This window comes from Tyto alba, unplaced genomic scaffold, assembly GCF_018691265.1.
Source record: "Tyto alba isolate M040663 unplaced genomic scaffold, T.alba_DEE_v4.0 Super-Scaffold_46, whole genome shotgun sequence".
NCBI lineage: Eukaryota > Metazoa > Chordata > Aves > Strigiformes > Tytonidae > Tyto > Tyto alba.
The window spans coordinates 3,265,051-3,277,781 of NW_024881322.1; the positions used below are offsets into that span (position 1 = coordinate 3,265,051).

The 12,731-nt window shown below is 41.5% G+C and overlaps 1 protein-coding gene across 1 annotated transcript in view; it reads right to left on the bottom strand.

Moving 5' to 3' along the window:
- The window catches only part of OSBPL10 (oxysterol binding protein like 10), a 120,611-nt gene that overhangs the window by 22,862 nt on the left and 85,018 nt on the right, over positions 1-12,731 (bottom strand). Inside the window, exon 7 of the mRNA XM_042806464.1 lies at positions 152-298. Coding sequence (XP_042662398.1) covers positions 152-298 — 147 coding nt within the window. The remainder of the gene's footprint in view (positions 1-151; positions 299-12,731) is intronic.

Below are 12,731 nucleotides of genomic sequence, written 5' to 3' on the forward strand. Positions count from 1 at the left end.
CTCTGGAATCACACCTTTAAAGAGGGAAACTTCCTTATCCACGGGGGCAAAACATGCTCACAGGAATCACACATGTGCGGATGCACACACACACAGGAAGATGAGAATAAGAAAAAATAATGAATAATTATAAAAGAAATAGTGTCCATACCCTGGTAAGGTCCATGCCAAGTTTCAGCTGAGAAATGAGATGGAGAATTACGCTACGTTGATCATCCATGACTCCTAAATCCTCTTCTTCATTATCTTCAGTATCTGTCATTTCATCTTCAACTAGGATCAACTCAGAAGCTGAATGCTGAAATGAAAAGAAACATCACCATCTGGACAAAAAGATACAGTATGTCTTTTTCCACTATATATGTTTAAAAATGGAGCTGTCTCAACGGAACCAAAGACAGCCCCTGTTAAAACCAAGAAAAGTTACAAATTCAGAATAAAAATATCCAGTGATGCATTCATAGAGCATTTTGATCTTATTCTCGGGACAAGGATGGTAAGTATCAGATGCTAATTTACAAGTTATCTTCTCATATTTACATTTCAGTAATGCCAGACAAAAATCACAGCATATTGAAGTAATGGGTCTTCTATTTATTAAATAGTACACAGTTGAAAATGTGTCTTCAAGAGTGTGTTTCATAAATCTCTCCAGCAAATATTCATACTTCATACCTAGATGTTGCATGACCTAATTTCACACTTTCTTTTTTTTTCCCCCTTTCCTCTATCCAACTTCCAAGTTATATATATAAGCAAATCAAGACTATTAACTGAAGGAGATATAAAGAAGACTATAATTAAACTACACACCTTTGGGAAAACAAACAAACAAACACACACACACACACACACATTAGAATCTGGGAGGTAAGGCAATGCCATGAGTCTTTATGACATTTGCAACACTGGGCTGCTTCACAGCACAATGATGCCAATACTGCCCAGTTCCAGACATAAAAAATTAAGATCAAGAGAGAGGCATCATGCCACCCCCCTTCAAGAGGAACTTCACAGCAGAAAGGGATAATGATTTGTCCTGTTTTGTTTTTCCTCAGGGATTCCAATATTTTACTAACAATAATCCAAACAGGTGGTAGCTATTTTGTTCAATCCATTTAAAGCACTCTGCAAGCCTTCCAGATATGTATTCAGGTAAGGTTTTTGTACTTAAAAAAAGTCGAGTTGTGTATCTGAAAAATTTACAGCCCAGCATTTCATTATTGACCAAGGATTCCATGCTGTAAATGAGACAACACTACCTGCAAAAGTTAGCATTCCTTCAGGCTAAACAGCATTTCTGCAGAAGCAGCTAGTTCATTATGTAAAATGAGATATTTTTGATCTCACTGTGAAAGTCTTTGGAACTGAAAAGTTTCATTAAAACCAGCTGATATTCAGAATTAAGTTTCAAAGAAATATTTCTGAATGACCACAATATAGAGCCCTCAGGCAAAGAGCAGCTTGTGTAAGGAAAGTGTCTCTGAAATGCAGTTACTACAGATTTTTCCAAGATTTGAATAAAGTGTTTTCCTTTTTTCACCTCTTTTTTTTTTTTTTTTTTTAGAAAAAAAAAAAAAAAAAACCAACCCTATAAGTTTAGGTAGCTATTCCCAAAAGAATAGCTATTTGGTGAAGCCCAAGGACATTCAAAAGACACTTTACAATTACTTTATTTAGAAAGCAGAATATGTAGATTACGTAAAACAGAATCTGGTGAGCTGTAACCTCAACAGCTTGGAGCTCTTCAAAATGACAAAACCACACTTTCTTCTTCCCACTCCCCTCAGAAATTAAAAGGATAGAACGATAAGCCCTTTGCTCCCCAAATGCACAGCATTAGTATCTAACTGATGCCTTACTGTCAAGTTCAATTAACATAAAACCTGACAGCCTCATATAAAATTATCAGTTGGAGAGACATAAAGCACCGAAGCCTGACTCAGTTGTACAGGTTACAATTCGTACGGAGGGAGCGCGGAAAAAGGAGGATCAGAACTTACAGAAGATGCTTCCACAGGAGGTTTCCCTTTGATCCAGCTTGACCTCATTGAGAGCAGTGAGCTACCGAATAAGCACTGCTGCTTCTGTTACTGCCATGAACTGAGCTCGCGGCAAACAAGCTCCAGCAGGAATTAATAGCATTAGAAAAAAAAAGCAAGGGAACCTCCCCTCCTCATTCCCACCCCCTTTTTTTTTTTTTTTTTTTTTTTTTTTTTCCTCCTCTTTTTTTTGGCTATCCGACAAGTTGGAGAGGGTGCACCGGATGTCAATCTGCTCCTTGCGTTTCCAGTCACATGGCACTGCGATCAGCGAGCTCAACCGCACACAGCTCCAACCGGGAAATGGTGCTGCTCCCCCCCAAAGGAGAGCTCGGAGGGCTGTGCTCCGGGCGGGGGCACAAGGGTGGGTGAGTGTGCACAAGTGTGAGAGAAAGAGAACATGCTAGCAGGGAACACGCTTTCAAGTGAACATTTAACAGCTGCATAGCCTTTAGTGGTTAACAGCATCAGAAAATAAACAAATCACACATCGGCAAGGTCACAGACTAAATCATATATTGAGCAATTCCTTTTTCTCCTGAAGATTTCATACTCCGCCATGGACAGAAATCCTTCTTCCCTGCTAAAATAAGCATTAGGTTATCCATGCCTTTTACTAACAAAACAGCAACTGCCTGTCATTGCTACTCTACAAGCCTATCAACAGTTTAGATGCTAAGGAAAGCAGTGTTTGCACTGTTTTAACAGACTTTCTGCTCATCAGGGGGGATAAGTACAATGTAACACCAGGAACAAACGTGTTTAATGACCATTCTGCAATAAGGACTATAAATTTAATCATCTTAACAATCCCTCACTTTACGAACCCATGCAAGGGCACCAAAAATCCCCCAACTCTAATAGTAGAGTTATCAACATACTAGTGACCTTCAGTGCATGTAGAATGGCACTCGTCTGCATCTTTTCTCACTTTCCAAGAAAACAAGAACTTAAACAGCAGTTTACAACTTATGTCACAGGAATTGAACGGCACTTCTCTTCAGTAAGCAATATCCTTCCCGTATTTCCCTCTCCTCTCATTAGCTGTTCCAGGTAATTACTGAATTGCTTTTTAAGAGCACAGAAAACAGACATTTCTTTTTTAACTAACAGATATTTTCTTTTAAAAAAACAACCATCTAAGCACAACACAGAGTGTGAAGACATACAGCCCCAAAATACAAAGCTACTGTATCTTTAAAGTGTCACAGAAGTCCAAGCAGGTTTTTAATTCTTCTTCTTTCCACAGCAACGGCATGCAGTTCAGCAGCAAGCAATGCGTAAGCATTCAGTGGAATGCAAAAGCTTATGTTGAGCGATTATCCTTTAATGGCAGCTTTTCTGAATTATCAGACACGAACATATATTTCCAGCTTGCAAAGCTGAACTAGCAAGGCAGTGATCTGCTCCATTTCTGTGTGGCCAGGGCATAACGTAACAGCTACTGAGCTGGGCACAACTCCTCCTGGGAATGAACAGCACAGCTAAGCTTGGGGGCTAACCCTGAGGATCAAATACTGAAGCAGTTGCAAACAAGAACCAAAAAGGGGCTTATCTTTAAAATCATTTTAATCAAGATGAGTTTCCAACACTGGGCTGAAGCCCCAGGATTCTTCAGAAAAATCTGAATGCAAAGTAACAAATCATTTCTAGAAATCCCAGGAAAGGATTCACTTCAAAGTTTAAAGGCTGAAGACATGGAAACACACGCTGGCAGAGAGCTATTTTAAACAAGTCACTTGAACTGGGATTGATTAATCTAGAGAGGTCATCTGCTGGGATATGAAATGGATGTTCTAGTGAGCAGTCTTCATCAAAAAACATGCTGATTCTTTTTTAACAGATGAAACCTGCAAGTGAAAGAAATTGTTTCTGAAGGAAACATTCTGCATTTTAAAAAAAATATCTTAAGGAATAAGACACTTCAACAAGCCTGGCATAGAATCATGGAGCTAAGTGCTACATTTCCCTCAAAGGGCAAACCTGACTCTGTTCTTCCAAAGCCTCTTCCACAAGTTAATTTTTCAAATTAACTGCTGTGCTGGAAATTAATTTTTAGATAATTAGTTCAGTTATAAGGCTCAGAGCTTGGTTTTCCAACATACTTCACAAACCGTATCACACAAGAGTACTGTCAAGCATGACATGGATCTTGTTTATTTGTTGCAGGGGAGAGAAAGGAATATACAGAATGGCAGTCCCATTTAGGTTGGAATGGACCTCCTGAGATCATCTTGTCCCACACACTGCTCAAGCAGCATCACCTCAAATCAGGTGCTGAGGACCGGGTCCAGCTAGGTTTTGAGTATCTCCAAGGATGCAGGCTCCACAACCTCTCTAGGCAACCTGTGCCAGTGTTTGACCATCCTCCTCGTGAAAAAATCATTCCTCCATGTTCAGATGGACTTTCCTGTGCCCGCTGCCTCTTGTTCTGTCACTGGGCACTATTGAGAAGGCACCGGCTCCCTGTTCTTCACTCCCTCCCATCAGGTATTTATATACACCGGTAAGATCCCCCCAAGCCTTCTCTCCCGCAGGCTGCACCGTCCCAGCTCTCTCAGCCTCTCCTCTTGTGAAGGATGCTCCAGAGCCTTCATCATCTTTGTGGACCTGTGCTGGACTCCCTCCAGTACGTCCATGTCTCTCTCATACCGGGGAGCCCCAAACTGCACACACCACCACAGATGTGGCCTCACCTGGGCCAAGCAGAGGGGAAGGATCTCGACCCGATGGCAACACTCTTCCTAAAGCAGCCCAGGATGCTGTTGGCTGCCTTTGCCACCAGAGTGCATTGCTGGCTCGTGGTCAGCTCGTCGTCCACCAAGATCCCAAGGTCTTCTCTGCACAACTACTTTCCAGCCAGTTGCCCCCCAGCCTGTACTGGTGCAGGGGCTTACCCTCAGATATCCCCAGATGCAGAACTTCACATTTCGCTGCGTTGAACTTGATGAGACTTCTCTCTGTCCCGGCTGTCAAGGTCCCTCTCAGTGGCAGCTCAACCCTCTGGTTCATCAGCCACTCCTCCCACTTTTTTTATCATCTACAAACTTGCTGAGGGTGCACACCTTGCCCCGTCGTCCTGGTCATTAAAGAAGAGGTTGAACAGCACTGGCCCCAGTACTGACCCCTGGGGTACACCACTACTGACTGGCCTCCAACTGCACCTTCCACTGCTGATCACAATCCTCTGGGTCTGGCCATTCAGTTTTTAATCCACTTCACTGCCCACTTATTTAATCCATACTGTTGTCAGCTTGTCTATGAGAATGTTACGGAAGGGTCAAAAACCTTACCAAAGTGAAAGCAAGCAATCTCCACTGCTTTCCCCACAGGCACAAGGCTAGTCACTTCACTGCAGAGGGCTATCATGTCGGTTAAGCATGATTTCCCCTTTATAAATCCATGCTGACTACTCCTGATCACCTTCTTGTCCTTCACGTGTTTGGAAATGCTTTCCAGAGATCGAAGAGAGGCTGACCAGCCCGAAACTCTGCAGATACTCCTTCCTGCCCTTCCTAAAGATAGGAGTGACATTTGCTTTCTTCCAGTCTTCATAAACCTCTCCCAAACAGGACCCCAAAAGACAAGAGGTGTCCTTGCAATGACATTGGCCAACTCCCTCCATGCTCATCAGTGCATCCTATCAGGTCCCATGGACTGACTTACGTGCAGCTTAAGTGCTGCCTAACCTGTTCCTCCTCCATCAAGGGTAAACCTTCCTCCAGACTCTCCCTCTAATGTCAGACACCTAGGATTCCTGAAGGCTGATGTCACCAGTAAAGACTGAGGCAAAGGCAGCATTGCATAGCTCAGCCTTTTCTCCATCATGGTAATAAGCAGAGACCATACGCATCTTGACAGGGACACACTGAGGACTTGTACAGGACTCATAAGGTAATTCTTCATATAATTACACCAAAACATTCTAAGAATTTTCATTTAGGCATGAAAGAGTTTTTATGTAGGACAAAAAGGACTGTAGTAAGGACAAGAGGATGAATCTTAGGAACTTACAGACAAAAAGACATCATTTAATGATATTCCAAGCGAAGTAGTCCCTAAATCTTTCTACATTCAAGAAAACTGCAAAAGATACTAAAAAAAAGTAACACTGTGTGAAACGTTTCTGCATTGAGAGAAAGTAGAATAAATTACTTGCAGGCCTTGTTCAGAAGCAGCATTAAACAGAATTAGCATTTTCAGACTAGGCAAGGATTGCCATATTTTGTGTGGAGTCATCTAATTTCAATTAGTTCTACTAGTGCATATAAAGTCAAAGGCCTCATTTTGATTTTCAGATTCCCTTCGTTAATGATATAGGTTTGCAAGCATCATTTACGCTTTCACTTGTGTTAACTCGAGAGCTTGCAAACAGGTTTTCCGTGGGTGTAAGATTAAATATAACTTTGTAAGGTCAGAGAGCATTAGCACATTTCCACTAATGTGACAAATTGGCCCCACAAGATTTTCACTAGTCTCAATACCAAAGTTAGACTTCTCTTTGTAAAGTAGATACAGTAAGAATACCCCAAAAATAATAATATATAATGAGCCTTTAGCTTCTTGCAGGGCTTGTCACTGTATCAGAATCAACAAAATCGCACTAACTTGCATGTGACACTTGACTTTTCTTCCAGCACGTATACCTTCAAAATATTTAATTGCATTTACTATCAGCTGAAGCATGCACCTGACAGAAAAACATGCAAACTTACTGCACCCACACCTCATTAGCAGTGATTTGCATTTCAAATATAGCTTGTCCAGTAAATTGTACTTATTAAACTATTTTATACACAGACTATCAAATGAGTATGTTGTGGTGGGTTGACCCTGGCTGGATGCCACTCTATGACTCCCCTCATCCTCAACTGACAGGGGAGAAAAAAATGTAACAAAAAGCCCGTGGGTCAAGATAAGGACAAGCAGAGATCACTCTCCCATTACCATCACAGGCAAAACAGACTCAGCTTGGAGAAATTAGTTTAATTTATTACCAATCAAATCAGAGTAGAATAATGAGAAATAAAACCAAATCTTAAAACTCCTTCCCCCCCACCCCTCTCTTCTTCCTGGGCTTAACTTCACTCCGAATTTCTCTACCTCCTCCCCCTGAGCAGCACAGGGGAACGGGGAATGGGGGTTCTTGTCAGTTCATCACCTGTTGTCTCTGCTGCTCCTTCCTCCTCAGGGGGAGGAGGACTCCTCACACTCTTCCCCTACTCCAGCATGGGATCCCTCCCGCAGGAGACAGTCCTCCACAAACTTCTCCAAGGTTGAGTCCTTCCCACGGGCTGCAGTTCTTCACAAACTGCTCCAGCATGAGTCTTTCCCATGGGGTCACAAGTGCTGCCAGCAAACCTGCTCCGGCGTGGGCCTTCTCTCCACGGGGCCACAGGTCCTGCCAGGAGCCTGCTCCAGTGCCAGCTTCTCACAGGGTCACACAGCCTCCTTTGAGCATCCCCCTGCTCCGGCGTGGGGTCCTCCGGGGGCTGCAGGTGGAGATCTGCTCCACTGTGGACCTTCCAGGGGCCCCTGGGGCACAGCCTGCCTCACCACGGGCCTCCCCACGGGCTGCAGGGGAACCTCTGCTCCGGCCCCTGGAGCACCTCCTCCCTCTCCTCCTCCACTGACCTCGGTGCCTGCAGAGGTGAGCTCTCACATATTGTCACTCCTCTCTCCAGCTGCAATTGCACAGGGTTTGGGTGGTTTTTTTCCCCTTTCTTAAGCACGTTATCCCAGAGGTGCTACCCCCGTCACTGACGGGCTCAGCCTTGGCCAGCAGCGGGTCCCTCTCGGAGCCGGCTGGCGTTGGCTCTGTCGGACACAGGGGAAGCTTCTAGCAGCTTCTCACAGAAGCCACCCCTGAAGCCCCCCCCCGCTACCAAAACCTTCCCTCACAAACCCAGAGCAGCTGTGAAAGGAAGAGTAATTCCCACATAGAAAATAGTAATTAATAACAATTAAATAGAAAACTTCACTTTACGTCAACCTAAATTTTGAAACAAAACAAAAAAAACCCTCAAACATTTACCTCACACTCACTGTAAAGACTGAAATCATCATCATCCATGCACTCCTCTAACTTCCAAACACAGTCATTTACAGATCAGCCACTTTAAGCTTAACTATAAGGTAGCAACGTAGCAACACATTTTTTTATATCCAACAAACTCCTGTATCTCTCTCTATATAAGCTTTTCTACTCTTCAAGAACAGTTCAGATAAAACAAAACAGAAAATACTGTTCTCAACATTCACCAGCATTACACAATGTAAGCAGTGGAAGGGGAAAAAAAAAGCGTTTAAAAGTGGTGGTAGAGTGAAATCAGGTCATTGCTTGAGCCCTGGCCTTCATCTTACTGCAGGCTTATCTGTGCTTTGCTCCTGATAGCCCTGTGACTGATCATTGCAAAGAAAGAGTAGATCAAAGATAAAACCTCAAACACACCAACATCCCATACACCCACTGTCATGTGGGCACCTGGGTACTAAAGTTCCAGTGACTTTCAAAGAGACTTGAGGCTCCCTGGTGTGCAAGGCCTGATTTTTTTTTTTTTTTTTTAAAGAATCTTAACGAGCTCAGAACCAAAGCAGAACTTAAATGGAGAATTTAGAAAGCAAAACATACAGCCTTTACATCCCAATTTCATCTTGAAAAAGGTGTCTCAAAAGTAGCAAAATAGGTGGCTCAGCTCAGCTGATTTTCTTAATTTACTCTGAATTTTTCATAGAAGCTGCCTCCTCTACTGTCTTTGTCAGTAGCTTTTGCTGTAAGTGCTGGGGAAATTTTTTTCATAGTATTAATATGCAAAAAAATCTACCACCTCAAGGGGGAATCCACCCACCCCTCACCCCACCCCCCACAAACCCCCAAAACACACACACCCACAGTCACACTTTTCCTAGCATTCAATCTTTATAGCTGAGATATAACAATGATGAACCAAAACCGAAGTTAAGATAACTTTTAAAATATCAAAGCAAGTAACAGAGCATAACAATCAAACGAGGAGGATTTTACAATTAAGAAGTGAGCACACTGTAACATATACAACAAAGTTATGGAAAGCAAAGATATCACTTTCTTTTTGTTTTGCCACTGTCATCTACATACAGATCCAACTGACAAGACAGTTAGGTGGTTCTTCATACAACCAGATGAAGGAAAAATAGCGTAATAGTTCAAGGTAAGTAGAAACTCTGCTTATGTATACCAAGAAAAATCCAGGCACATCTGATCTGAATAGGTAAGTAACTGCTGCATCTGGATTTCGGGTGTGAGAGTGGGGGGGGTCAAAGCTTTCATGTAATCTTGGATACACTGATCATCACTGATAGGTCAAACCATAGAATATTTGGTAGAAAAAGCTTGCATCAGGGAAGAACGCCTACAGAGTGCCCAGTAATTAATTTTTTACCAAGTTTGTTAGTTGTGTTTGGTAATTCAGGTCTCCAGAGAAAATAAAATTCTTCAAACTAGGACTATCAATGATTAAAACATCTAACTTTTTGCATGTGGATAATTTTTTTATATATATTTATATATATATATATATTGTCATTTGTTATTTAGGGTTTTTTAACTGAATATGCTAAACACACTGGATGTTCAGAAACTCTCTCTAGCTACAAGGATCAAAGTGTGGCAACGTGAGCCATCTAACACACAAGATTAATTGGATACAACATGTAATAAGTCATCTACTGAACAAAGTAACAGCTAGCTCTCTTTAGAAGATTCTCCCTTCACTGAGAAGCAAACAAGCAAAGTAGAAATGTATCTTGATACTAATATTTTGTAAATACAGAGAGACTGACATATAGATGATGCAAGCAAAGAAAATGATCACAAAGCCAGTATCTTAGGCAACAAATAGGTCTGCAATCTTTTTCCTTCACAACAAAACTGATCTGCCAGGCATCTGGAGGCAAGCACATTATCTAGATATTCACTATTTTGAGAGCTTTATAACCCTTTTTTATTAATGTTTTGTAGTAGCGTCTCTGGGAACACAAGTCTTTTCATCCTTAAAGAACAAGCTCAGAAGCCTTCCTTTTCCTACCCTGCAGTGACCTCTGACCTGTGACTATACTTAAGGGTAAACATCACAATATAGCAGTGGTGAGCAGCAGATAACATAAGAGATTTAGGAAAAAGGGTTAGCTTGTTTTTAAAGAATAGCAAAACACGCATGTGACATGATACAAAGGGCATCTACATGTTTATGTTGCAGTATAGTCTGTGTACGTCTTCAGAAAAAAATATTAGAAACTAACCATGAAAGTGATTATGTTTAAGAATAAAGAATCCATCAGTGACTTAACATCCTTCTAAACAGAAATCCTCACTTGGGTTACCTGCAACACTGTAATCCTGTTACGTAGCAAATAATGTTTGTTGGACAACTTTTCCCCTACATGTTCCTACCTTCTTCCTAAGGCAATTCCTCTTGCAAATTTCAAGTTTCATAAACCTAAAGTAGTCAGTTCTGAACATCCGCTGAAAAGCTGCTAATTCCCAAGCACAAATTCCACGGGAAAAGATTAAATACCAGCACCAGTCCACACATCTTGTGAGCATCTTTCATTAAATCGGAGCTACTGACGTACAGCACTGTTTAATCTGAATCCTAAAACACAAGAGGACTTTGCAGTATTGCATAAATTCAGTAAGAACTGGGAATAAATATTTTTCATCACTGGTATCATCAAAAAGGAAGAGCAACATGAAACTACAAAAAAAAAAATGCACAGAGGAAAGCCCCACAGGCTTGTCCTAAATTGAAGCAAAAAATCTCGAAGGCTAGCACAATTCACAACAGTAAATTTTATGCTAATCTGAAACCACAAGAAACAGTACTGCATCATAAGCAACTTTAACAAAACCTACTCCTAATGTCATACAGACACTAGTGAAGAACAATTTCCTCAAAGATACTCAGTTTTGTTTTGAGAATCAAACATTGTAGAAGCAAGATGACTATAAATATAGCATTCGACACTACCCAAAGTAAGTTAATCAGAATATACAAGCTTACAAACCACACAGTGCAGCGGGACAGATTCACATCACTGGCCAGACAGGACTTCAGAGACTGCGAGGGGTCTGAAAGTCACGTGCTTATAATTTTGGGGGAGCTAAAGACAAAAGACTGCCCTGAGCTGCAGGTCGGTGAGGGAAACTAACATCGAGGAAGAATGGCAGAGGGTTATACTCTCTATACATCCTCCTGTATTGAAAGGGATCCTCTCTAGAGTCTGATCCTCGGGGAGAAACCTGAGGAACTAGGAGCAATTTGCCTCATATTCCCACAAAGAAGGGAAAGACAAACACTTCTTGGTAAGGAACCCAGCAGGCAATTTTAGCTGCCCACCAGGCAGTACGGCAGACTGATCAGGAAAGGCATCCTACTCAAACAAACCTTTGCTCCCTTTGATAAAATCCCTAGAGAAACTGCAACAGTTTGTGCAGAGAGGCTGTGGGACCTCCACCGTTGGAGGTGTTAAGAGACTTGAGTGGATGTGACCCTGAGCAAGCTGACCTGCTTAGCTCTGCTTTGAGCAGAGTGTTGAGCTGCAGGACCTCCAGACGTCCCCTCCAACCTGGAGTACTCTGTGATTCCACAACGATTCTGCTTGCCAAGCCCAGTAACTGAGAAATTAGGAAGTAACAGAACAGAAACCATTCAGCCAGCTGTAATTCTCTCCTGTCGCTTTGTATGCTAGCTAAGCAAATTTATGGCACAAAAAAAAATTCTACCACATTAGTCAATAATATATCATTCACATAAGCAAAGAGGGCACAAAAAGATGGACAACTACAAATTCAACCTTTACAATCATCCAGTCTTGCAATATTAATCTATATGTAAATCCAGTTATCACAGTGCTATTTCTTGTATGCAGTATCACATGCCAGCATATTTATAAGAGATAAATGGTAAAGACATGTTAATACAAGCAGTATTAACAATCTTTCCTCAAGGCAACACGCTTATTAAACCTTCCTAACTCTTCCTGCAATTTCTTGTCCCATCACTGCCACACACACACACACACAAAATAAAATAAAGGCTCAAGTCTTTCAAAAAGAAAAACAAAACATACCAGGAGAACATTCAATGTATACACGAAACAAATTGACCCTAGAAGATTGTCATCTTTTATACAGCTAACTTTTTGAGGCCAGTGGAACTCTCTACTTGGAAAGCTTCTAAGATTTCTTTTCATCCTGATGAATCGCTTGGACCATCCCAGACTGTGAAGACAACTGTGCAGACTCTCTACGCTATACCGTACAAGAGCCCTGCCTCTTTCACCTTCTCCTTCCAATTCCTCATCTGAGACAAAGTTTTATAATTAAATACTTTCATCCCAGCTGTTTCCACATTCAGGGGTTTTCAAATAAAGAATCACTAGAAATCATCACCACAAGCAGAAAACCCTTTTTTTTTTTTTTTTTTTTCTATCAAGACCAGATGGAACAGCTCAATCCAGGTTGGATGATGTTTCACTTAGCAAGATAAAGCAATTCCAACCTAAGACAAATACTCCTTGTAGTTCAGCCCAACTTACTAATGTCTAGCTAAGTTATTGACAGTTTTAATGAGATAGGTAAGCTTACTAAGGGACAGTATTGCTAAACCCGCATATATAAACACATTAAGAAATAAAACTGACAGCACA